The 27,563-nt window shown below is 41.6% G+C and overlaps 1 protein-coding gene across 2 annotated transcripts in view; it reads right to left on the reverse strand.

The window, feature by feature from the left end:
* apba1a (amyloid beta (A4) precursor protein-binding, family A, member 1a) overlaps window positions 1-27,563 on the reverse strand; it is a 48,086-nt gene that overhangs the window by 4,696 nt on the left and 15,827 nt on the right. For both annotated transcript variants that reach the window (XM_039803135.1, XM_039803136.1), the window contains exons 3-11: window positions 24,485-26,144; window positions 15,500-15,598; window positions 15,345-15,384; window positions 14,841-14,986; window positions 10,307-10,339; window positions 4,212-4,298; window positions 2,489-2,674; window positions 2,131-2,310; window positions 1,647-1,859 (exon numbers count right to left, since the gene is read on the reverse strand). In XM_039803135.1, the coding sequence (XP_039659069.1) occupies window positions 1,647-1,859; window positions 2,131-2,310; window positions 2,489-2,674; window positions 4,212-4,298; window positions 10,307-10,339; window positions 14,841-14,986; window positions 15,345-15,384; window positions 15,500-15,598; window positions 24,485-26,041 (2,541 nt within the window). In that variant the 5' untranslated portion in view covers window positions 26,042-26,144. The remainder of the gene's footprint in view (window positions 1-1,646; window positions 1,860-2,130; window positions 2,311-2,488; window positions 2,675-4,211; window positions 4,299-10,306; window positions 10,340-14,840; window positions 14,987-15,344; window positions 15,385-15,499; window positions 15,599-24,484; window positions 26,145-27,563) is intronic.

Below are 27,563 nucleotides of genomic sequence, written 5' to 3' on the forward strand. Positions count from 1 at the left end.
GGAACGTCGAGGATACCTTCCATAAAGCACAACGCTTCTACAGGGCAAACTGAAGTCAAAAACTGGCAAATCATTTTCTTCATAAGAAGTCAAATATTGTTATTATCGGCTCTCAGCATATTTCAGAACAGGTACAGCCAAATCATGAAAGCTGTAGCTAAAAATCTTCAATCCTAATTCACATTTTAATCACAATAAGCTTCTAAAAAGACACTGAAACGGCTACACACGCCTTCACCTTATCAAATCTGGATTACTGCAATGCTCTTCTTACCTGCTTCAATCAAAGAGCCTTTGACAGGCTACAGACTGTACAAAACTCTGCCACATATCTTTACATAACTACAACGTAATGGGATTACATTAAACCAGTTGTGGAATGTAACTACTGTAAGTACATTTATTCCAGTACTGTACTTCAGTAGAATTGTTGAGGTACTTTACTTGAGTCTTTTCTTTTCATGCCACTTTCTACTTCTACTCTGCTACATTTCAGAGAGAAATATTGGACTTTTTACTCCACTACATTCATCTGTTACAGCTTTAGTGACTTTACACATTAAGATTCCTGCACACAGAACACATGTAGTTTATCAAATCTGATGTTTGATTCTAAAGTAAACTAGCCAACAATATAACAGATTTTTTTTAGCAGTGGGGGCATTTTTTGAGTTACTATATAGGCCAACTTTGATCTTGACATATAGGCTAAGCATTCTGTAGCAAATAACAATAAACCCACTATTAATTACATTATCTTAATGCAGTGTCACTACGTCAGCACACAAACAACGAAAATCACCAGTTAACTTAATTTAAATTTGCAAGACCGGGCTTAAATGAACTGACAACAGAAGTTATACCACTTACAGTTCTCAAGAACGTACACACATCATCTCAACTGGCTTATCATCCGGACAGCGTCTCTTTTTCCTTTCTCCCTTTGTCTGCCGAGTGACGCGTGTGCCCACTCGGTGTATTCTCCGACATGCACTCTAACAATGCATCCCTATTTCTGATACCGTGGGGGGAAGGAATGTTGCCGTGGGGGGCTGCCACGGTCAAATGAACATAGAGGAAACACTGATTAAACACACAACTGGTTGGATCCTTTACACTTTCTACAATGGTTGAATACAACAAATACATTTTCCTGATGATACTTACACACTTTTACTGAAGTAATATTTTTAATGTGGGACTTTAACTGTAACAGTTTTTTTACAATGTGATATTTATTAGTACTTAAGTAAAGGATCTGAATACTTCTTCCACCGCTGGATTACAGCTGCAATGCTTGTCATCCCCTCTCTCTGCATGCATTTACAGTCTGTAGTTTTACTTTGTTGCTCAGATGAAGGTAAAATGCCAAAAAAAAACATCAAACTAAACTAAATGAGCTCGAACTAAATCAGCTGAAAAAAGAAAGCTCACATTTTCTGCTTTAATTACACTTTGTAATTTTTGTTAGAAAAGTGCTCTATAAATGAAGTTTAATTGTGTTTTGTGGAAGCACGACCAAGCCGGAGGTACAGCTAACCGCAATCAACTCAGGGTCTGTGCAGTGGTAGGCAAGAACTGTGCACTTCTATCATCAGTATCTTCATTCAGAATGTCCGTTATTTAAAATAATACCATACACCTACCTTAATGATGGTCTGGCAGGTGGACAGGGGCAGTCCCACCAGACTTGTCCCATTAACGGACATGATCTGGTCTCCTATGTTCAGTTTCCCAGACCTCTCAGCCGGCCCAGCATGCATCATGTTGGCAATGATGACAGTGGGCAGGATGGAGCCCCACCCACTCTCCACAATGACCACGCCCAGAATCTCCCCCTTGGCTTTCTCTATGAACACCTGCAATCCCAGCAGACAGGAACAACACAAAACTATGTTAAAGTCAGCTCACATCATAATGGAAAAACATTAAATGGTGTGGTGTAAGTGGTTATTTTATTGTGTAGCAGTACGCATTTATGTAAATATAATTGACAGTTCTGAGCAGTAGCAGTGGTAAGGAAAATACTTTTTTTTTTTTTTAAAGAAATACAGTATATGACTTTTATTTATAGAACAAATGAGTGTTGAGGCACCAGTACAAAAATTAATAATACACAGCTCTACTTACGTCTTTGCAGTTCTCAGACTTGGAGAAGTGGATGAGGTCATCATTGTACATGTCCTGAGTGTTGAGCAGGTCACTGTACTCCTTCTGGCTCAGATCCTCTGGGTTAATGCCATTGGCTCGTAGAAATTCCTGGTAAGCCACGCTGAAGGCCTGCCCGATGGACTGGGCAATCAACTGGGCCTAGAGGACAGCATGGGCCGGGGGGGGTTGGGGGGGGTATGGCAGACTTACACATTTTTGAAATTGTTATCATTACTTAAATTATCTTATGGTCAACTAACTATAGTCAATTTCACAGCTGACTAACTTGTCCCTTTTGACAAGCGAAGACATGATCTAACTTAGCTGTTGGACTCACATCCTCAGACTCAAACACGTGGCAGATCATCTTGTACTGGCGCTTGCTGTCTTGGCCTGGGTCTGAGGCCTCCACATTCTCCTGAGAGTCGGATCGAGGCATCCTGCGCCGGGCCATCAGGACCACGATATTGCCAATGTCAGCAATGTAGGAGATGGTCCGCAAAGGGTGGTCCATCATAGTCTCCTGGGAGTCAAAGAACCTTACATTAATATAGCAGCAAACAATATTTGCTATGTAAAGATAAAGTGGAGTAATAAATAAGGTCACACTCCGTGTGTGTTGTAGTCTGAGCTTCTCTGTTCTTAGTTTTGGGAGCTGGTCCAGCAGCGCGTGCATGTTATTGCATGTGGGTGTGAAAAAACGTACAAAAATGAGTACAGCCCCTTTAAGGCCAGCTCAGATTATATAGGTCCATATTGGAAGTTATATTGTTCCCCTGAATAGATCTTCACTGAGAACTCCAAAGTATTTCCCCCCATACAGTTATGAATCTGTTTACACAGTAGCAATCTATTTGAAAATATTTTTTCTACCATTTTCTACGGTGTCCGAGAGGCCTTAACACTTTTTTAGACCTTTGACTAATTTTAATTTACTTGTGTTAAGTAACTTATGTAGTTATTTGAACCCAAACCACGATCTTTTTCTGAACCTAACCAGGTAGTTTTGTTGCCTGAACAGGTTCTGCCCTGCAGGGGCTGAAGTACGGAAGTAAGGTCAGAGAGCACGACAACTATGTTGAACAACACTCAACAACTAGGAGGGCACATGGAGAGCACAGACCAACGCCCTATCTCACGATGTTAATGAAAGCGAAAAAAGAATTTGTGCATCTGCCCCTTGATTCTGATCTGCTCCAAAATGTAATGCCAGAAGGTTTTCGGTAAACCTCCTGACAGACAGACAGACAGACAGACAGACAGACAGACAGACAGACAGACAAAACGAACCGAAACATGAGCTCCTTGGCGGAGGTAATACCAGCATGTTTGTTGAACGTCGCTATGTTTAGTCGTGTTTATATTGGGACAAAACTCAGGAAAGATATTCTGCTGTTGGTCAGAGTACACATACAAAGTACACAGGCAAGTATAGTCACCACTGTCGTATGTCCTATTTAGACATTTCAGAGGTTAGTTGTGTGGCCTGCTTTATTTCATGATCAGAAAGTCTTTATGGTTCTGGTTAGCAGCACACAGCTAACTGTGTAGCATCAAAAACAACATAAGAAAACTTGGCTCCAATTCAATGTTTGTCAGAGATCTTTTAAATTGCAGGTGATACGAGGGCCTTTTCTCAGTGAGGTGACAGGAAAAAGCACTAGGGATGTTCCGATCCCAGTATCAGAAAAGCCTCTGATACCACCTAAGATGCTGGTATCAGTATCGAAAACTTCTGGAATCTATATCACGTTATTTAGTCCCGAAGACAATCTACTACTAAGTAGTTTATTTATGTTCTTTTTCCATTATGACTGACTGTCAAACTGAATAATAAAAGAACGTTCTACCATTCATTGTTTGTGTTTGTTAAGGTTTCACAAAGAGTTGAACCTGAGCCATACCAACAACAAAGATAGAAATCATATCCCATCCATACAGGGATGGTAGTATACTGCTGTTAAAACATGATCAAATATATGACACACTGGTACCAGAATCTTTGGACCATCTCTAAAAAGCACTGCAGATGTGTGTTGCACGTCAGTCCGAGCGAGTACCTGGGAGTCAGCATTGAGCACTTTGATTCTCTGCGTGGAGATGAAGAGATCCACCTCTGTCATGGGCTGAGGCTCACCCTCAGGGGCCTACACACACACACATTTACACAGCAATATTAGACACACATTCATAAAACACACAGACATTAAAAAGGCCAAAACGTTCATTAACAGATGTTCCTGAATGAAGAGACATTCAAAGTTAGAGGTCAGTGACGTCTCATTACTACCAGAGCACAGGGAACAAACAGCTGTAAAATGATGAATTTGCACTTTATGATCCATAAACCTCAAAGTCTGGACTATAACAGCTCATAACAGGTAATACCAATTTGTCCTTTTTTTGATGATCTGAAAATATTAAATGTATAACACTACTGCTGATCATTTTCCAAAGAATGCCATATTAGAGCTTTTTGACTGTTTTTCTTTCTGTACATTATTAAAGCTCCAGTGAACATCACATCTGCTTTGTAATCGGAAAAGTGGCAAACATTAGTGTTGCGTGGTAACAGACTCAGTCCTCACATCTAACTCTCAGCAAATAACTGAATAAGCATATTTCCCAAAATGTTGAACTATTCGTTTAAGTCTCATTGATTTTTATAGCAAGTGAATGGAAACTAAAGGAAAGATACAAACAGTACACTCTAATTGAGTAGTATAGTAATAAATAGTCTGAGCAACAGTTTACTCACATGCTGGGGGCAAAACTGTAGCTTGAATCATAAATATCCCTAATATTCAAAAAGGTTTAATATAGTTTTTATAATTTTTTCAAAAGTGTGCTTATTTACTCTGACATACTTCCTAACCTGGGTAATTGACTAAGAACAAGCTTTTAGTGGTAACAGGTGGCGATGTAATATGTGCATTACCTGTAAATGTTATTATATTCATGATAATGTAAATTAATTCCAATTTTGGGAACATAAAGTCCAATGAATCCACCAAGGTGTTTCCCTCACTGTGCCCCTGGTTCACTCAATAAGCAGGTACAAAGATTATTTTACAAATTTGTATTATTATATACATATTTTGGATGAGGCTTCATAGGAAGATGGAAAGCCATTCCTCCTTTTCTTCTTCCTAAATGGTAAATATATTTAACATGCGAGCTAGAGGAGGCTCTCAGCTCACACGCAGACACACCTGCTACTCTAATGGTACATGTCCATTGTCAGCGTCATTTCCACGCTTCATATTCATTTCTATGGTATCAACTGTGCAATGCATTCTTGTGCGTCGCGGGGACTTAGGAGAAGTAGGGAGTCGTGTTGCTGGCTCCTCATTTGCATAAAGTTGAATCCAGCCAACTTTATGCAAATGAGGAGCGACTGGCTCGGCTTGAAAAAAGGTGACGAAAATCTCTTAAACTGACCTTTGTTGATCTGAAATGAAGACAGATTTTGCAGCTGCATGGCCTATTTGTTTCTTAAAATGTTTTCAGAAACACGTTCCGGTGAACTATTTTCGTAAAAGAAGAGATCGTATTCCGAACGAGCCGCAGACAGACCCACGTGACAGTTTTGTGTCAGTTGCACCCCTCGCGGTTGAAGGAGGGTGTAGACTGGTGTAGACGTGTTCTTTTTCCGTGAAAACAACGCGTTTATGGGCATGTGCTGTTACATTGGACACGACTGCTTCATCGTAGCTCATGGCTTGATCAACCTGCGTCCGACTCAGCCGCCCTTTTTTTGTTCAGGAAAAGCACCCGATTCGCTTGATAGCACCTACTTGCTTGTGAGCATTCCTAAAGTCATGCATGAGAACGTGATGTGATGAATGTGGTTGGCAGCAGTGTATTGAGACATTCTGGTGAAGATATGACTGGTTTAGGGAGGAATGGTTCGGTACTTGTTCTCGCCATGTAACGTGTCAGTATTGGAGACTGATGCAACTGCTGTAAATCCAACAACAACAGCCATTTAACATTCACTGGGTACACTGCTTCCTCTCTGTTGCACACAGCGACTTTGAGTATCACTTTAACACTAGTCTTATGTACTGTTAGTATGTATCACATATCTGACTGTCAACATTGATCCCAGGACACAGTATGTGTGTGTGTGTGTGTGATAGTTTAAATATCTGATGTACAAAAGTGACCAGATGTTTTCAGGACCACAGCAGTGTTTTTAGGTTTTGCTACATCATCATATTCTGTGCTCTTTACAGACAGTTGAGAATTATTAAGTGTGTCCAAAAAAGCCTTGACAAAGGCCAGGACCTAAACTCTGACTGAACGCACAGACTGTTGTTGTCAAGAGGATCACAGTTTTATGTTTCTCCAGTCTTTTTAAGGGGTACATTTGTGCACATAAGACTAACAATGAGACAGGGACTGATGGACCATGCGTGATAATCGAACAATATTATAAATATAATATAATATAATAAAGGATTTGATTCAGTAAAGACATCTCAATACCAAAAACACATCTAGGAGGCTGCTGCCAGTAAAGGTACTCCTCACTAACTGACTGTAAGAACAACAACAGCCTGGAACTTCAGTTCCTACTGCTACAGAAACTTAGACAGTAATTTGAGAGCATGTTTTAGTAATTTATGCACACAGGTGATTAATTTAAGAGTGGAAACTTGCTTGAGACGGGGGAGAGAAAAATTTAATAAGTGCACTTTCAAACATTTCCATAGTGTACTAAAATCAATGGAAAAGCAAAGCAGAATAATAATAATAATAATAATAATAATAATAATAATAATAATAATAATAATAATTAGCTATCTGTAATCTAATGTGAAATACGTTTGGATTAAAGCAGGCATCAAACACTAGTGTGGTACTTTGAGGTGGCCGAATCTTTTACAGGACTTATTAATGCACGTTTTCCATTAGTTAGGAGTCTCCACTCAGCCCACCCAGCAACACATCTGGCATTCAGTTATCAATCCAGCTGCTGCAGTCACTGAGCGTCACACAGTTTATACACACTGATGGGTCACTGAAACCAAAATGAAAGAAATGCTAGGCAGTTATCATAATGAGAGCGTGTGCATGTTTTAGTGGTGCAGCAGGTAATGTATGAAATAAAGTGCCTGTGTGTTTCACAGCTGACCATTTCACAGTACAGAATGTATGCCATATGACTATTAAAGGAACAGTTCAGCATTTTGGGGAATACACTTCTTTTACCCTGAGTAATACGGCAGGATAATAACTACACACTATGAAGCATTAGTTAAGTATCAGTAAATACTTAATTCATCATTTATAAAGCATTGTTATTACACATTAGTATGTAATTCATAAACAAAGTTATACATGTTTTATTCTTGATTAATAACCTCAGTTATGATGTGTTTAATGATTGTATTTTCTTATTTTATAAATGATGGATTTATCATTTCTAAATTAGGTTTAACATAAATCACAAACCAGTTATTATGGAGTTGTCAATGGTTCACAAGATCATTAAGAAAGTGTAATTAAACGTACAATATGTAACTTTCTGCCGCTAGGGGTCTCTCAACCAAAACAATGGATGGTAACCACCGACTTTTGATGACGTTGGGAAGTTGCGTGGAATTATGGGAGTTGTAGTTTTTATTGTTAAACACCATCGCTGATTAGAATGCATCTGTTCAAGGACGAGTTTTCCCATTCAAGTTTATTCACGTTAAGTTTAGTTAATTTATTCATGTTATTCTAATATAATAGCTGCAGTATTACGGTTACGAGTATTTTTTTCTGTGACATTGTATGATTTACAATTACTCCTGAACGTATCATCTGGGTGCCAGTGTTCTGACGGAAGTTAGAGTAACTAGAGGGTGAAAGGTTATATGACGCCACTGACAGGCGACTAAAGGAAACGACCCGTGTCTGAAAATAAAATAACAGATTTCTCTGGGTTTGAAATTTGGTGTAAACATTTGGGATAGTGTAAGAACACAACTCATAAAAAATATATAACATAGGTATGGTCGTTTTTAGACATTTTAATGCAGAAATGTTACATATTGTACCTTTAAATTTTTACTATTTAGATGTACATGTATGCATGTATTTACACATATGATTTAGACATGCACTAATGGTCAGTTAGTGTGTATTATGTTATATTATTGTTTTATAAACACTTATCACTGCAATTCATGATTAATTAAGGTGGTTAGAAAGCAGTTACTAGTTGTTAGTTAAGTATTTGTGTGAACTCATCAAAAGTGAGAACTATCTATGCCTCACAAAGCATATATAACTGAAAGGCACTTACTAAATAATTTTGTGAATCATTAACAACTCATGAATAACGTTTTTGTAGTTTATGTAATACTTCATTTAGAAATGGTGAATCCATCATTCGTGAAGTATAAAAGTACACACATAGATGAGGTTATTAATCAAGAATAAAACATGTATAACTGTGTTTATGATGTTGGAACAATGATTTATAAATGATGAATTAAGTATTTACTGATACTTAACTAATGCATCCATAGTGTGTAGTTATTTTAAAGTGCTCCTATTATGCTCATTTTCAGGTTCATAATTGTATTTAGAGGTTATATCAGAATAGGTTTACATGGTTTAATTTTCAAAAAACAACATATTTTTGTTGTACTGCACATAGCTCCTCTTTTCACCCTGTGTGTTGAGCTCTCTGTTTTAGCTACAGAGTGAGACATCTCACTTCTATTCCATCTTTGTTGGGAGTCGCACATGCTCAGTACCTAGGTAAGGACTACTAGCCAGTCAGAAGCAGAGTATGAGGGCCTGCCCTGACAGTACCTAGGTAAGGACTACTAGCCAGTCAGAAGCAGAGTATGAGGGCGTGCCACTCTAGCAGCTAGGCGAGCATTATAACGTGTGTTCCAAAGTGACCACGTTTGTCTCTGAAGTAAAGGCTGGACTACAACAGAGCTGTTTGGAGCAGTTGGTGAACAGTGTTTTCTGTTGGAGATGGTAAGTCCCTTTGGGGTGGACTTTGGGCTTTTTCACTTTTTAAACCTATAACGTGCACAAAAAGATATATAACACTATACAGGAAAGGGAAAAATTCAAAAAGCAGAATATGAGAACTTTAAAGTGTTACTGATTTACTTTCATTCAGGACAGAGATCTAGGATGTGTTTAGCCTCCGTATTACAAAGATTGGGAGCATGACCATTATTAGATAAAATGACAAAATAAAGGATCAAGGGATGGCGCCACTTTGGTATATCACTTTGGAATATCTCAACAAAGTTATGATGAATTGCCGTGAAACTGGGCACAGACATTCACGATGATGAATAGGATGAATCCTATTGACTTTGATGAAGCATCATTATCAGCTCAAACAATGTGTCTCAGTCTTTGCTTTATGGTCAGCTGCATCACCATCAGCCTCAGATGATTAGCATGTTAGCATGCTAACATGTCATACTAAGATAGTGGCCATGGTAAACATCATCGACATAACATCCACATGATATCATTGTCATTGTGAACATGCTTAAATCATTTAGCTTAAAGCACTGCAGTGCCACGAGCATTGCTGTAGACTCTTATTTTGACATCCCAGACCTCTGTCTGTGCCGAGATGCTTCAGCATGGCATTTTGTCATCTGACTCTGGGTAGGTTAGCAAAGAAGAGGATGTAGGTTATTATGTACAGTCATACATAGTAGCACTACAAATACAGACTCAGCAGCAGAGAGAGAGAAAGCACACTGAAAACAAACCCAGTCAGACCTCACAGTATCACAAAGATTTCAGCTGTTTCCTGCATCCAGATGCTGCTTTCTTTCCATCACAAGCAGTTTGACAAAAAACTACAGTGTGCCAAATGAGGGGGTTAACAACATGTCTGATATGGAATGAAAAAATGGAGAAGGGACTGGAGACCAAAGGGAGGGAGCGTCACAATTAATTTCACCTCCAACAATACAAAGCTGGATTCAGGAAAATGCCAACAGTTCATCAGAATGACAGTACACTGAAGAGGAGACAAAGGACAGGACAGTGATACACAGACAGACAGACAGACAGACAGACAGACAGACACAGAAAGAGACAAAGAGCCAAGCAGAGAAAAAGAGACACTGTGCTCTGCAGCATGGAGGACGAGACAGATATGTAGGTACTGCACCTTCTTCTTGTTCTGGGCTAATTTCTGGGCCGTCTGCCAGGCATGGAACAAAGCAGACAGGAGAGTAATGGGTTAGAGCAGTGCACAGGAGAGACTGACTGGACCACAGGGAGGGAGGCAGGGACATCACATTCCTGTACAGTCTTTGATATTTGGTTCACAATGAGGAGGTGTGTTCATGTTGTTTGTCTGTGTAGAATTTGTGTGTGATGAACATCAAAACTACTGTAGAATTGGGCATAGGGAACCGGTTCCAACTTGGAATCGTTTGAAAAAATTACGATTCCAATGGAATCTTTATTTTATTGGAATCGTTTGGAAAATGTGGTTGCGAATCCGATCATCGGTTCCAGGCGCTTGGTGTGTTGCAGCCATGGATCACAGTGAGCGGCGCTCTAAAGTGTGACTTTATTTTACGCTGTTAAACTGTAAATCACCCTTGAATCAAAAATGTTTATCTGTGAAATAAGCATGTGACCCAATTCAACCTCGCCCCTTAAAGAATTGGAATCAAGAATCAATAAGAACCGGAACCAAAAAGAAGAATCGGAATTGGAATCAGAATTGTTAAAATCTAAACGATGCCCAACCCTAATCATAACTGGCTACACCCCAGCATAGTACATCTATATAGTATTGGAAGATGGACAGTGCAAGCCCTGCAATCATTTGCCCTGCATGCTCTGGTTTTAATTTGGATTTAATACTCAACCTGGGCCCGTGTTTGTCGAGCATCACAGAATCCCTCTTTAGAATCACTAAAGTGAACACAGGACTGAAACTGGTGGTGGCTCAGAGCAGGACTGAGAGCTGATGATGAAGTGGAATGTAAGTCTTTTAGAACACAAAGTAGACATTTTGGTGACATGCTGTAGTAAGTAAGTAAATAGTTATGGTTTGAAATATTGTGCCGATGGTGTGCAACACTTTTTTGTGTGTAGGCTTTATGTGTAAGGGCAAACACTACAGGCCACTGAGTTCTCCAGGTTATGTGTGCAAGGTTACATTGCTAAATCTCATAAGTACATTTACGCATAAGAATGTGCAGCAGGCACATACACACTGGCTAGACACTCATAAAACAAAGTAGATAGTTTGACTCGGCTGCATGAGTTATCCTCGTCGCTCAGCGCTATCCAATTACACTGTTTACAATGCATCTAATAGTGCTGCATCTTGCCTTTTGTGCAGTACTGCACACACAGTGATGCTGCTGCAAACCAGTGGTGCACTTTTCCATCTTCTCTTCCACTGTTCAACTTTCAGCTACACTCTTTGTTAACTTGTGTGCCCTTACAGAAGGGGGAACATTTGGGATTTGTGTGATGTCAGCCACTCTATATATAACATGAAATGAATAAGTAATACAAGGACCTAATATTAGAGTTCAAATATTACATGTCCTACTCTTATAATTTGTGCGTACATGTATTCTTAAAGTATGGAGTATCAAAACAGTGAAGCATCTCCCTGAGCCACATAGTGCAAAATATAATAAGAGATAGATTAGGGAAAATAGTTGCTAAGAATAAACATATATTAAAAAATATAGTCAGCACTTATTTACAGAATACAATAGAGTGCTAGAACTCACACAGGGATCAATAATAATTTTTCGGGTGCAAAGTAGCGCAACTGCAAACATGATTCAGAGTTCAATGTTGTTGTCTGGGGTTGTGAAGGTCACTCCAGTGGCTTATCACTGTGGTAAATATTATGAGATTTGAACTTTTTATCAGTTTCTCCGGGGGCATGCTCTGTTTACATCAGCTATGTGCACTATTTTTCAAGGCATTTGATATTTTTTGTATCTAATTGTTCTCCAACTGTCTTCATCATTCTAAAAACCAGAACACAACTAATGTTGAGAATTCACTCCTGCCACCTAAAAAGAGGCAAAAATCGTCTGTTTACAGATCTAGGTTACATAACATAGGTAGGGTAGGAATTTGGCGTAAACAGCATTACTAATTTTGAAACCTATTTTGTTATCCTATGCTGGAGAAAAGTTCACAGAATGAATGGCGACATTTTCCCAGTAATGTGAAAAATGTGTTGAGTTCTGAGTTTAAAGTCTACAAGTTTTTTTCTCAAGTTTTTAAAAAAAATGTCAGAATTCTGACAATAAACTCAGAACTCAATAAATGTTTTCACATGTGGCCCTAATCTTCTTCCGTAAGTCAGAGAGACTGAGGGGAAAGACACAAAATTGAAGTTATTTTAAAACCCTAAAAGATTCGGGGCTTTTGGGAAAACATTCAGAGTTGAGTCACCGACCATCTCGATCAACCGATTTGCACCATTTAATTGCTCAGTTCCTTGTTTTCATCAGAGAGTGGTGATAGTAGTCAAGAAGGATCGTTGTTGTCATTACTCGCTGACTGAAGAAAATACGATGGCCAGTAATAAGAAGATACTGGCGTTGTCAGCTCGTGCACTGATTCGCTAGTCAAGGGCTAGCACTCCACCAATCAGATTGGTCATTGAGTCCAACTGCCCACTGCCGATTCAACAAGTCAAATCGGCCAAAATGAAGGCCGACGGCTCCTCCGACTGACGGCGGCACGGAGCACACCGAAGAGACTCGAGTCACCGACCTCGCCAGACTCTCCGACGGCCGATTATCGGGTTGGTGTTTCAGAGCCTTAAAACTGCATGCACTCACGAGGCAGTAGGAGCCTTTAGATGGTAATATAAAGACATAGTGTCTTTGCATTAGCCTTCCTCTACCAGCAGGTGTCTCTGTTGTTAAGGCTCCAGAACAGAGCGAGAAGCTGACTGTGAGCAGCACTACATACATCAGCACACTGATCAGCTCTTCTATTCTCTCAGTGTGAAATGCTGCAGACACAAAGACACACTCTAACCATGGCTAACATCTATCAAACCATCAGCTAAGCGCACACTTCCAGCTGGTCAGCTCGGCTCACACAGGAAACATTCGCCTGGGGGACAAAAATGTTAATAAAAAATATTGCAGCTTGTTTTGCCACTGTCAACTGCAGCGGTCTTACTGAATACTGGACGGGCAGATTTAAAAGATTGTCCTTTAAAGTTATCCTTTAAAGCTGTGTTTATAGCATCTTGAGTGTCAGAGTATTGAGCATTTTTACTTTGCTTTTCCATTTCAAGTTAAAAAAAAATTCCATGACACACAAAAACATTATATTTAACAGGTCCCTAGTTTCCTTGCTATCAGGACAATGTAATTGTATGTAATATGTAAATGTTTTAATCATAGGGAAACATTGTCACAGTGAACAATTAGTACACTTTCTATTAATTCCAAATACCAATAAAAAGTTTTACCAAAATAGCCATCCCTAAGTCAGAGCACAATATGCAAAAATGTCAAATATGTCTCTTTATGGCTACATTCAGACTGCAGGCAAAAGTGACCCAAATCCAATTTTTTTGCTCATATCGGATTTTTTCATGACAGTATAAACAGCCCAACTCACATGGCATCCGATCTTTTCCAGTTCTGATTTGGGCCACTTTCATATGTGGTCCAAATCCATTACAGGTCGGATATTTAAAAAATGCGACCTGAGTCTGGACAGTCAGATCGGAATTCACGCGACTCTGACGTCACTCTAGAGTGACCATCGTCACATCTCTGCGCCGGGAACAGCACGCCCCCAGGAACAGCGCCAGGCTTTGATGCATAACGGCCAACGTTTTTCCCATAGAGTTTACATGGCGAAAGACACGTCTATATATCAGCAAATACATGTTTTTAATGTACATCAACTTACAAGTCCGAACACTTACATAGTCCTCATTTAAATCATTATGTTTTAGCCAAATCCAGCGTTATTTAACTAGGCATAATGAACACGCTAAAATAATGTGAACAGTCAGTCAAAAAAATCGGAATTGAGCATTAAGGCCTGCAGTCTGAACCTATGTAGTGTTATTTAGTGTTATTACAAACACGCATACAATTTAGCTGCATTTAAACTGACATGGGTTGAAATGGTCAGCTAGAGCCTGATGAAGGCCACCTGTTGTTCTGTATACTTCCTGTGTTGCTGGAGTTTGACCTCTCCTTCATCAAGTTATTATAAAGTATAAGAGAAATAGTAAAAGCTGAAAAACATTAAATGTATTGTCATTAAAGATGTGGATTTGGATGATTGTACATACTAGAGGTTGAATATTCATACAAGTCTTCAGTTATAATTAGGCAAGATGGGAAATAAGAAAATAATGGGTTTAATAAAATGTTAGAATATAGAAAATAAGAGATTTATTTATTTGGTACCAAACCCAAAATACAGCAGTGTGACTGAGCTTGAAACACATTTTTTTTTTTTTTTTTTTTTTTTTTTTTTTTTTTTTTTTTTTTTTTTTTTTTTTTTTTTTTTTTTTTTTTTTTTTTTTTTTTTTTTTTTTTTTTTTTTTTTTTTTTTTTTTTTTTTTTTTTTTTTTTTTTTTTGTGTGTGTATGTGTATGTGTGGTGTATGTGTTTGTGTGTGTCTGTGCATGTGTGTGTGTGTGTGTGTGTGTGTGTGTGTGTGTGTGTTTTCACCTTGATGCGGCTGACGGCCTCCTGTGCCTGCATCATGCGGATGTTCTTGGACGGAGTCTTATCCGACAGCAGCTGGGTGGAGCCCAGGTAGTTGGCGGCGAAGATGATCCCATCGATCAGGTCCTCGGGGTCACAGGGGCCCGGGACTGCAGGGAGGACAGCGTGTCAGTCTCACTCTATCACACAATCTTACCCATCGCACTATGACATTAATATATTAAGATTAAAAAGAGGAAGAAGTTTGTTTATAAATCTTTCATGGAAATTCCTTCCCTGACCTACCCTACATGGTGTCAAATTACATGATGCTCAACCTGGAGGATGATCAACATCAGCAAGATCATTATTTACAATCTGGCAAATGTTCTTATTACTGGTTTATTACTGATCTATAAAGCATTAACAGATGATTTATAAAAGCCACTAGTTACACCTTTTCAACCCTCAACAAAGTATGTCCCATAATGAGAATAATAAACTACTGCAGCAGGAAGAAGCACTCACCTTCTACATACGTGGGGAAAGACGCAAGGCTTCTCCTGGACTATTGATGAAAAGAAAAGGAGAATGATTCTTTCAAACATTACTTCAACTTGATGTGCAAAAGTAAAAAAATAAAAACGACAGATATCTGATAAATAGTAAAGTGCTGAACACACCTCTTTACTGGAGGGAGAAGAGTCCACGCTGTCATCCTGCAGCAGCAGTCTGCTGGACGACTCGGCTCCCGGAGGAGAGGGCGAGCCTGAACCAGGAGACTGCAGGGAGCCAATGAGGAGCGGGCACACAAAGCAGAAAACACAAGAAAGTTCAATGAAGAAGCAGTTTCATGTCTCAAATGGAGACCAGGACTCATCGGAAAAAGAAAAAAGCAGTGGGAGAAAGTGAGACATTCATTACATTAAGGACAGCCAAAAAGAACATTAAAACAGACATAGTTTGTTTTCTGGAAAGCCGAAAGTTGTTGCGATGTAAGCTGAATTTCACAAGTTTTTTGGTGAGCACCTGAGAACACATGTTAGATTCACACCTGTCAAAATGATCTGAACTCAGCACAAAGGTTATTAACGGTGTGGAGGTGTGAACGACACCTCCACAGTCTATTCCAAGCCAACAGAGTGCAGAAAGACACTAACCCTTCGATCATTCCATTCAATTCAATTGTATTTATAGTGTCAAATCACAATAGGAGTTATCTCAGGACACAGGAGTAGGTCTAGACCACACTCTACAGACCCAACAATTTCCCCTCCAAGAGCAAGCATTTGGTGTGACAGTGGTGAGGAAAAACTTCCTTTTTACAGTTAGTAACCTCAGACAGACCCTGGCTCATCAACAGCATTACAATCAGGACAAAACCTCACGTTGAGTGAACAATTATTTACTGGCGTGCACAATAAAAATGTCCCCATGCAATGTTCCTCCTAGACACATCAAACTGGATAGATAGCACTAGAGGGAAGTGATGTATAGACATCACAACAGCAACACGTACAATATGACTCAGCAGTTTATCACGCTCATGAAAGTGCAGTAATTATACACACTCAGGCTGTACAGTGGGTGAAATAGGCAAAATAGGTTACATCATTAATTGAAGTAATTAAAATCAATTATATAGGTGCAAATGCCATTAAAAGCAATTTACAAGCATACCACAGAGCCATAATAAAATAATACGGTAATACCACTCGTGGTTTGATTGTGTGTTTATCTTGCAGTTGTCAGCACTTCCTGTCCTGATGTTGGTGTCGGTGCCTCTGGCTCTGGTCTTACCTGCTATCAGAACTGAACTTAGTTCCATATAAATGCACGGATAGTTTGTTGTTGTGTCGTTAGTGAAAAACAATATTGACCTTGTAGTTGAAAAAGGAGCCTCATATGAGAATGACATTTCCTCCTATGGAGTCTGTTCATTCAGTCAGAGATTGACACTTTTTGACTGACAAGATGGCGGAGAGCGTAAACAACAAGTGCTAAAGTAAGATGTTCAAAACCTTTCTTTTTAGTAAACTCTGGGAACACAAACAATGTTCTCATTGCTGAGTTCATGTGTAGAGCCCCTGGTGATACTTGGAGCAAAGTCTCACGTTGTGTCGAGCCTTCTCAGTGGTTTAAAAATAGTGATTTTGATGCGATCATAGTAGTGCCCCTAGCTCTCCCATTCAAAAGGCCATTTGACCCAAAACGAAAATACGGTCAATCTTAAAAGTGGCGCTACCGTCCTAATTATGCTTTTAAACGAAAGTTTGACTTGGGTATATTCACAAAAACACCCTAGGTTGCATTTTGGCGAGAGTTACACTTTAACAGTGCAAGACATTAAAAACACACCAACGCGTATGTGCTTGAGCCTTCCTCAGGGTGTAGTGACACAAGGAGAGAAGGGATTGTCATTTGCAGGTGTGCACAGGTGAGAGCATGATTTGTTTTACTTACTAACACTACCAATATAATACACAACACATGGTACAAAATGCAGCATCTAGGCCACCATGTCAACAAAGCAAAATCATAAGTACAGCAAACACAAAATGGCAATATATACTTAGGGATCGACCATTTATTGGCCTGGCCAAATATCGGGACCAAGCTACTTTGGCTCGCCTCCAGCCCTGTCTCTCTCCCTCTGCTCCAGTTTCAATGAGTCACACTTAATGTCCCGCCCACAACACTATATTACAATTTATAAAAAAAAATGTTTTACTGTGTATTATGTTGAAAGTTTCTGATTGATTAAATATTTGCTTAAAGCTTTTAAATAAAGTTGTGTGTTGGAGTTTGTAACATTCCAAAATCCTAATTTTGACTAAAAGGTTTCATTTTTACTGTAAATTCATATCTGTTCCAAATATCGGTTATTAGTTTCATTAACTACTGATAATCAGTATGGGCCCTGAAGAACCAGTATCGGTCAACCCCTAATATATACTTTAGTGCAGGGATCTTCAACAGGGGGTCCGGGACCCCTAGGGGGTCCTCAAGAGTCACTGCAGGGGGGGCCTCCAAATTATTGTCAATTTTTGAAAGTCTTTCTTAAAAATGAAAAGGTCTTAACATGAATCCAACATATTATTAGCAAATATCAATCCAGCCGAAGCGATCTGAAGATGAAGCTAAGTTGACCCAGGCATCCTAAGTAGTACTAAGGTAGCAATGCACAGAACATATCCTACGTTCATCAAATGTTTTGTATCGTTAAAAATTTAAAATGTAATTTATAAAATCATGCCAACAGTTATAAGGCTTTTTTAAAAAGCCTTATAACTGTAGGTATGTAAAAAGGCTTTAGGCTGCCCTACACGTAATTGTAGGCCAAGTTTATTATGCAACTTCATTTTATACAATATATATAGTAGGGGGTCCCTGCTCCGTCTCGCTTTAAATTAAGGGGTCTTGGTTTAAAAAACGTTGAAGACCCCTGCTTTAGTGTTTTAGGAACATATCAATAGGATTGTTGAATTACAAAAAAAAAGAAGGAATAGGGGAAAGAAAAAAGAGGGGAAAAAAGCAAAGAAACTCTTTTGGGTATTGTCAATCAAACAAAAAACCCAGAGACAACCAAGGACTGGCACCCAGAGCCAAGGCATTACTATAAAAACCAGCTGAACATGGTCTCTATTTTCCACATAACCAGCCACACAATATGAACTATATTCTGCTACAGCGACCTGGGTCTGCTGTTGCTGTACATACTGTAGCTTTTTTAATATAATTAACACAAGTAAATATGTCATTCATCACTTGTGTTTGTTTGACTATTCCTCAACAGCTGTTATGCAAAGATCACTTTTCTTAATTAGTTCAAAATCACACAGGCAGGAAATCGTTAAGAAATGATGGACTCCCAACAGTATATAAAGTAGCATTTTTGATACTTAAAATGTAGCTGATTTGTTCTCTTACTCAAGATTCTCTTGCTCTTTAAAGTTCTGAATGCAGGCTTTATTTTTATTTTTTTTACAGTGTGGTATTATTTTACTCATGTAAAGGATCTGAATACTTTTCCACCAGTCATTGTTTCGGGTTGACAGGCTTCTGTACTTGATAGTTTATCATTATAAAGTCATTTCTGTCAGCTATGAGAAAAACAGCCGGCTCAGACAAGAAATGTTGAGATATTAAGACAATTAAATCATGATCGCAAATCGTTGTGTGTAAAAATCAGACAAATACCAAAATAAAACATAATAAGCTAACAGCACCTCTCTCAGCTTTTGTATGAATCCACAAAAGGGCTTTGGAATGAAAAGTGTGGTCTAATAAACACACACAGAACCCTGCACACATCACAACACCCATGAGACTATTGATTCCACCGCTACAGATATAAACCATCACTTCAACACGCCGATGGAAAGGTCAAACTGTCCACACCTCATCTCCATCGTGTTGGCCAGGCTGCTGCTCCTGCTTGGCTTCTTCCTCCTCCAGCTTTTCTACTTGATACATCCAATAGTTTTCCATGGCCTTCAGTAAGTGCACAAACCCAGCTGAAGCTCAACAAGTGCCCCAGATGAAGTAGCGCTGAGAGTTGGCAGTGAGCGGTTAAATGCAACACCAGTGTCTACAGACTGGAGGAGTCAGCTGCTCAGGTAACACTCAGGTATCAGGATTCATCATGAGATCAACAGACTGTCTGTCTGTGTGTCTGTGGGCCTGGTTCTGCTCTGCTCACAGTGTGATGTTGTCTCATCTTTAATCATCAAATTCATTTACAATGAATGTCAGGGACGCAATCAATTTAAAGATGAAGTTTAAAACAGAGGCTGCATTTTTGTTGTGATCAAGCTGATGTAAGCAGGAAAACAGCAGTGTCATTCTGTTATTGGATCCTCACTGAATTATTTACCTAAGCTCTTGCCCTTTACCTCTCTCTCTCTCTCTCTCTCTCTCTCTCTCTCTCTCTCTCTCTCTCTCTCAACACCCTTACTGAATAAATCATTGGGGTGGGGGGTATTTCTATTGAGGCCGAGACAGAACAATGTTTGGATTAATCACCATAACTGATAAGAAAGCCACATAATGTAAGGGGTAGAATGCATTACAAAGACAGTTTGCAAGGTTTCTGAACCACTCAGGGACATCTTTGCCTGGTACTGGGAACAGACTGGGAACAGACCGGGAACAGACTGGGAACAGACCGGGAACAGACTGGGAACAGACTGGGAACAGACCGGGAACAGACTGGGAACAGACCGGGAACAGACTGGGAACAGACTGGGAACAGACTGGGAACAGACTGGGAACAGACTGGAACAGACCGGGAACAGACTGGGAACAGACTGGGAACAGACTGGGAACAGACTGGGAACAGACTGGGAACAGACTGGAACAGACTGGGAACAGACTGGACAGAACAGACTGGGAACAGACTGGGAACAGACTGGAAAAGACTGGGAACAGACTGGGAACAGACTGGAACAGACTGGGAACAGACCAGAACAGACTGGAACAGACTGGAACAGACTGGGAACAGACTGAAAAAGACCGGGAACAGACAGGGAACAGAACCGGAACAGACTGGGAACAGACTGGAAACAGACCGGAACAGAATGGGAACAGACTGGAAAAGAACGGGAACAGACTGGGAACAGACTGGGAACAGACTGGAAGAGAAACTAGGAACAGATAGCTGGGAACAGACTGGGAACAGACGGGAACAGACGAGAACAGACTGGGAACAGACGGGGAACAGACCGGAACAGACCGGAACAGACTGGGAACAGACTGGGAATAGACGAACAGACTGGGAACAGACCGAGAACAGACCGGGAACAGACTGGGAACAGACCGGAACAGACTGGGAACAGACCGAACAGACTGGGAACAGACTGGAAACAGACCGAAACAGACTGGAACAGACCGGAACAGAACGGAATAGACTGGGAACAGACTGGGAACAGACTGGGAACAGACTGGAACAGACTGGAAGACTGGGAACAGAGGAAAGAGAAACAGACGGAAAGAGGAACAGACCGGAACAGATGGGAAAGATGGAAAGACTGTAAACAGACCGGAATAGACTGGAACAGCTGGAAACAAACCGTAGAATGGGAACAGACTGGGAACAGACTGAAACAAACCGAATAGATGGGAACAGACTGGGAAAGAGAAAGACGGAATAGATGGAAACAGAGAACAGAACGGGAATAGACTGGGAACAGACTGGGAACAGCTAAACAGGAAGTGGATAAGATGAAAAAAGGAATAGACTGGGAACAGACTGGAAACAGACCGGGAACAGACTGGAAACAGACTGGGAACAGACTGGGAACAGACTGTAAACAGACCGGGAATAGACTGGGAACAGACTGGAAACAAACCAGGAATAGACTGGGAACAGACTGGGAACAGACTGGAAACAGACCGGGAACAGACTGGAAACAAACCGGGAATAGACTGGGAACAGACTGGGAACAGACTGGGAACAGACCGGGAATAGACTGGGAATAGACCGGGAACAGACTGGGAACAGACTGGAAACAGACCGGGAACAGACTGGGAACAGACTGGAAACAGACCGGGAACAGACTGGGAACAGACTGGGAATAGACTGGGAACAGACTAGAAACAGACCGGGAACAGACTGGGAACAGACTGGAACAGACCGGGAACAGACTGGGAACAGACTGGAAACAGACCGGGAATAGACTGGGAATAGACTGGGAACAGACTAGAAACAGACTGGGAACAGACTAGGAATAGACTGGGAACAGACTAGAAACAGACCGGGAACAGACTGGGAACAGACTGGAAACAGACAGGGAACAGACTGGGAACAGACTGGAAACAGACCGGGAATAGACTGGGAACAGACTGTAAACAGACTGGGAACAGACTGGGAACAGACTGGAAACAGACCGGGGATAGACTGGGAACAGACTGGAAACAAACCGGGAATAGACTGGGAACAGACTGGGAACAGACTGGGAACAGACTGGAAACAGACCGGGAACAGACTGGAAACAAACCGGGAATAGACTGGGAACAGACTGGGAACAGACCGGGAATAGACTGGGAATAGCCCGGGAACAGACTGGGAATAGACTGGGAACAGACTAGAAACAGACCGGGAACAGACTAGGAACAGACTCGAAACAGACCGGGAACAGACTGGGAACAGACTGGAAACAGACCGGGAATAGACTGGGAACAGACTGGAAACAGACCGGGAATAGACTGGGAACAGACTGGGAACAGACTGGAAACAGCTATCCTGGCTCTCATTGTTCAAAAATAGACATTCCAACATCAGAATCAGAAAGGGATTTATTGCCAAGTAAGTTAACACTTACTAGGAATTTGCCTTGTTGGTGGTTGGTGCATACATACACATATTAAACATTAATATGAAATAAACAAACATTAAATACAGAAACAAATATGTACATATGACTGTTTAACAGTATGTATTTATGCTAAGCTAGGCTATCCACATCCTGACTCTACCTCTGTGCTTAACACAAAGACATGAGACAACATCCCCAAAAGGGCCAAACCCAGTATGTCTGTGTGTGTTGACAAAATGGGACACACACACACACACACACACACACACACACACACACACACACACACACAACACACACACACACACACACACACACACACACACACAGTATATTTTTGTGTTTGTGATGGATAATGTCATTCATTAGAATGGATAATGGCACACTTGTGGCACGAAAATTGTGTTCTGTTTGTGCACTGTATATTAATTGCTGTACACCCAAAAACAGAGTAATGCACTCTCCTGTGGGTCATATTATAGGGTTAGAATAAACAATCTATATCGTATGGTTTGGAGGACCTGTAGTTATTTTTAGATGTAAATGTGCTCAAGAATAGACATGAATAAAAAACATCAAATTAAAATGTATAATTTTAACCACCATGCCAATCACCACAGATCACCTAGGTAGAGACAATCGTGCTACGCAACTATGGCCGAGCTAATGTTCCCTCAGATGCAGTGACACAAAATGGATCGGTTTTAGAAAGGAACACAAGGTGTGGGAGACCACGCTGCGCCAGTAAAAGCGCTGAAGCATGTGGTGAGGAAATATGACCATCAATTAGGGCTTGGTGATATGGACAAACTCTTCTATGCAGATATAGATCATTTCATATCTCGATGTTGATATATTTCACTATATAGGTTGCCATCGCTGAACTCTGTGACCGTCAAATATGAAATTCCATTCAACTCCAGACGAAGGCGGAAGTCTCCAAAACATACATTTCAAAACTATCTGCACGGCTAGAAACCCCTGAAGCGATGTGCAAAGATATGTTCCAGCAGCTTCAGTCCATCAGTATGTACACAAGATGTGTTCAGCCACAGTACTGCTGTGTAGAGCCCACTACACAATCACTGTCATTACGCATTGAAAATGGAAGAAAATAGACTTCAAGGCATAAAAGGTCATTTAGATTAATAAGCACAGCACTTCCTGCGTGGACACGTTGTCACTGACATACAACCTAAAAAGAGTTTGTTTCCTGTTGGTCTATGTTTCTGTGCATGATCACATTTTTCCTTCCTGTCTTTTTTCAGTGTTGAGCACCACAAAGGCAATTCTTTTCACCTTGGTTGTAATATGGTGGACATAAAAACGTTCTATATAAAGAGATTTACCTCGGGGGCAGTGAGAGATGTGACTAACAGACTATGTTGCTTTATGTTTCTGTGCTATGCTATGACAATGTGCTGCCCTCTGTCCCACACACACCTGACATGTTGTGATGTCTCTAAGCTGTGATTGGTCCAGTCTATTACAGCTGGTGTGTTTGAGTTTCTGCAGTCTGACCCATTCAGACTCTGAGTCAGATGAGGTGAACTGTGTAACTAATGCTGTTGCTAATAGAAGGGTTCTGGTTCTGGTTCTGCCCTCTGTTGGCTTGGAATAGACTTAAATGATGACCGTTAAAATAAGTGAAGTAAACCGATACACATACACAGGTATATATATATATATATATATATATATATATATACACACACACATACATATACACGTATAGTAGTAGTAATAGTAATGGAGAAAGATGATTATTTTGCACATTACGTTTTGCAAGTATATTCTTATTTGTCTTGTGTTGTGAATGAAAAAAAAACGGATTCAAACGTATGAAGGGAAAATTCACAGTTCCAAGGTGTATGCACTGTTGATTTGTTTACATTTTTCAAGATCAATAATTGCAACATCTTACCAAAAGTCAATGAGTAATCGTGTTAAATAGTCCTGATTTTAATTATGACCAAAAATAATGGTGATTATTATTTTTTCCAGAATCAAACATCCCTAGTATATCATATCATATGGAACCAACAGCTGGTTAACAGAACAGACACGGTATCCAATACAACATCAGGTTTTCCCCCAGTGTATTGCAAGCCCGGTGGCCCACCTGGCCTAAGTTGCCCCCCACCAGGCCTAAGCAACTGGGAATTATTTTTTAATGACTACAGTTACAACGGGGTGGCTCGGTTGGAAACTTAGACGTAGTCATATTTTCAAATCTCCAGTTAGCTTGCACTAACTTAATGTAGGGCCCTATGAAACTTGCCACCGGGCTTAACGATTTTTCTGGGGGAAACCCTGAACTTGATCAACAGTAGCCAGAGCGGCTGTACTTACGTCCCCCCCCAGCGATGGCTGGAGGTCACACTCAGCGGTGGGGCTCAGGTCCTGCCTCATTACCCAGATGGGCTCCTTGGGCTCATCAGGTGTGTATGGAGATCTCACTGTTCTGGTCTTCACCTCCTCTATGGCCTCCCTAATGTCCTTGATGGCCAGGGAGATGGCGTCCCTCTTCTCCTGGCTGTTCCTCGCTGCTGCAAGCTCCTCTGGGGGACTCCCAGATGCTCTTCTGGCTGGCTGCCCTGGGGCGCCAGCTCTGTGGGTCTCATCAGAGTCCATTTGGGACTTTTCTTCTTCCTGCTGTAGCTCATTTTCTTCATCTATGGTGTCTTCCAAAGCACGATGAAGACTCTGAGAGCTCAGGCTTTCTTTGACCTCAGCCACGATGCTGTCGATGTCCTCCTCCTGGTCGCAGCTGTCGGCGCGTGGGTACGGGGCGAACTCCGCCTCCTTCTCAGGGCTGTCTGACTCGCCGTCAGAGCGTTCGTCGTAGTGGCGAAGACGGGAGCCCACCGCCTCCTGCTGATGGTAGTCTCCACCCCCCGCCCGGCCCTCCAACAGCTGAAAGCCGGTCCGCCTCTGTTGGAGAGACTCTGTGTCCTCAGCCCCGTCTGCAGCGGAGGAAACTGAAGCGGGAGCGTCGCAGATTTCCTCGTAAACATGCTCGGAGAGTGAGTAAATGTCATATGGCTCAGAATAGGCTTCGTCCGCAAGAACAGCGTCTAAACTCTCCGAGCTTTGACTGGCCGAGAAGTCGGCCGTTCCTCCGGAGTGGCTGAGGGGCCGGGTGTAGACGTAGTTGGAGTAGCCAGTGTTCAGCATCTCCTCTGCTTCATCCTGTCTCTGGGGGTTTTGGATATCAGGCAGGGGCTCACGTGGCAGTGGCGGGGGCTGAGGAGGATAGTTAGGATGGGGTTGTTGGTGTTGCTGTTCAGCCTCGGCACTCTCTGTGTACCCCTCCGCCTCCGGCCGTAGCTGGACCTCGTAGTTCCCCGCCTCATCCTCCGCCTCTGGCTGCCCATCAGGCTCCAGAGACATCATCACCAGACCATCGTCCCCCTCGGCCCGGTCGGTATGGGTGTGGAAGCCGCTCTCCGTGCTCGCTGAGCGGGCCAGCACTGAGTCGTCCCTCTCTCGTTCATCCTCCTGGGTCATCTCGGCACGCTGCTGCCTCTCCTGTTGTTGTGCTTTCTCTGCCTCTCTCTGCTGCCTCTGTCTGTGCCTCTGCTGCTGGGCCCTGATGCGTGCCTCGCTGTCCCCCTGCCGGCGGTACCGTGTCACCGCGGGTCGGGGGATGGGCTGGGGCTGCTGGGGCTGTGCAGACTGACCTCCGTGTTGCAGCTCCATGTCCAGCTCCTCCTGTGGCCTGCGCTGCTGCGGCACCCTTGCTCTGCTGCCAGCACTTCCTCCAGCAGGGGCCTCAAAGCGCCTGTAGCGCTTTTCCTGGTTGCTGTGGTTACGGGGCCGGTTGTTGTGGTTGTTGTGGCGCTGGCGAGGAGGGGCGTTGTTCTCCTCCATAACCTCCTGGCCGAGCTCCGTCTCCTCAGGGTTCATGGCTGTCTGGTTCTGGTTGGTGGAGCTGAGTCAGAGAAAGGTTTTAGGAGTCCGTCATTAGCAGGCGCCTCTATGGATCAGGGCAAATGCTGCTGGGAGGAGCCTGAAAGTGGTCAACACAAAGGGACAAACATGAGTGAAATGTATTAAGTTTCTGGTGATACCAGAATCGGACACAGAAATTGGTGCTTTCTTGTGAAATAGGTGGTGCTGGAAGTTTGATGACATCGTAACTACTACAGGTCTGATTGGAAAATATTGCAGCTGGCGAGCTAACCACTCACACAAATGCCTGCCGTATCTGTAGCATTGACTTTTGTCTCGTAGCCAGTGTTGTAGTACTCTAGATTGGTCTTAGTCTAGAGACCGGTCTCAAGACCACGTTTTGAACGTTTCGGTCCCGAATCGGAATCAACCATATTTTTACTCTCTCTTGTCTCGGTCTCACGTAAAGAGGACCCAAGACCGGTCAAGACCACAACTGCCTTCTGATTATTTTATCAAGGTATTTCTCATGATACACTTATGGCAATAAAAGAGGTGAATTAAGAAGAAGAAGAATTTGTTTTCTGTGGGGTTTTTTTTATGGGAATGTGGATCTTTTAGATAAATTTGAGGAGTGCCTATGGTTAGCATTTTCCACATTGTATCGTTTCATGCAGTGTGGGACTTGCACTGGTCTGGTCTTGGTCTCGACTCGGTCTCAACATAATCTGGCCGCAAATGACTGACACGAACTGGGAATAGAACACAAGGCACACACTGGAGCACCAAACAAGTCCGAGAGAGGCGCAGAGATTTCTACTGACAGAAAGTATCAATACAATTTTAGTAGAAATCACAAGGTGTAAGTTGATCTATTTTCACACGCTATCAAGCGTTATTCAGAGTGCAGAATAAATCCCCTGCATAAAAATCACACATACAATATCAACTAAGTTACTCACGAGTAACTTAGTTGATATTGTATGTGTGATTTTTAGTTTTGTCTTTTGTCCAAGTTTAAAATATAAAAAGCAACATATGGAAAATCTACAAAAACTAAAGCTTTACGTATATATCCTGAGGCAACATGGCAAAACGTGTTCCTGGAGACACGTACTGTAGCAGGAACTACCAGAGTACAGAGGCACTTTGAAGTACTTTGCCAGGTGTTTATATGTCTGCAGACAGATGTCGTTACTGTGATAGCGTCGCAACTGTGCCAAACACAGGTGTGTAGTTAAGATCAAAATAAAGGCGAGGTTTAAAAATGGGTGTGGTCCAAGCAAGGTAGCCAAAAGTAGGGGGGCCCACCACTCTACGCCCCTGGCCAAATTGGGGCGTCACAGCTGGTGTGATCCCATCGCAAGATGGTCTCTAGTTTCAAACTGGATTCAAATGGGGGTAATAACCTGCAAAAGCAACACATCAGACTTTGGTCATGTCATTACAGTCACATCCGTCCAAACATCTGCATGCCTCTCTTCCTACCAGTCTACTGACTGCCCTGCAGGCAACATCAACACATCTACTGTAACGT

This window comes from Perca fluviatilis, chromosome 6 (assembly GCF_010015445.1).
Source record: "Perca fluviatilis chromosome 6, GENO_Pfluv_1.0, whole genome shotgun sequence".
Classification (NCBI taxonomy): Eukaryota; Metazoa; Chordata; class Actinopteri; order Perciformes; family Percidae; genus Perca; species Perca fluviatilis.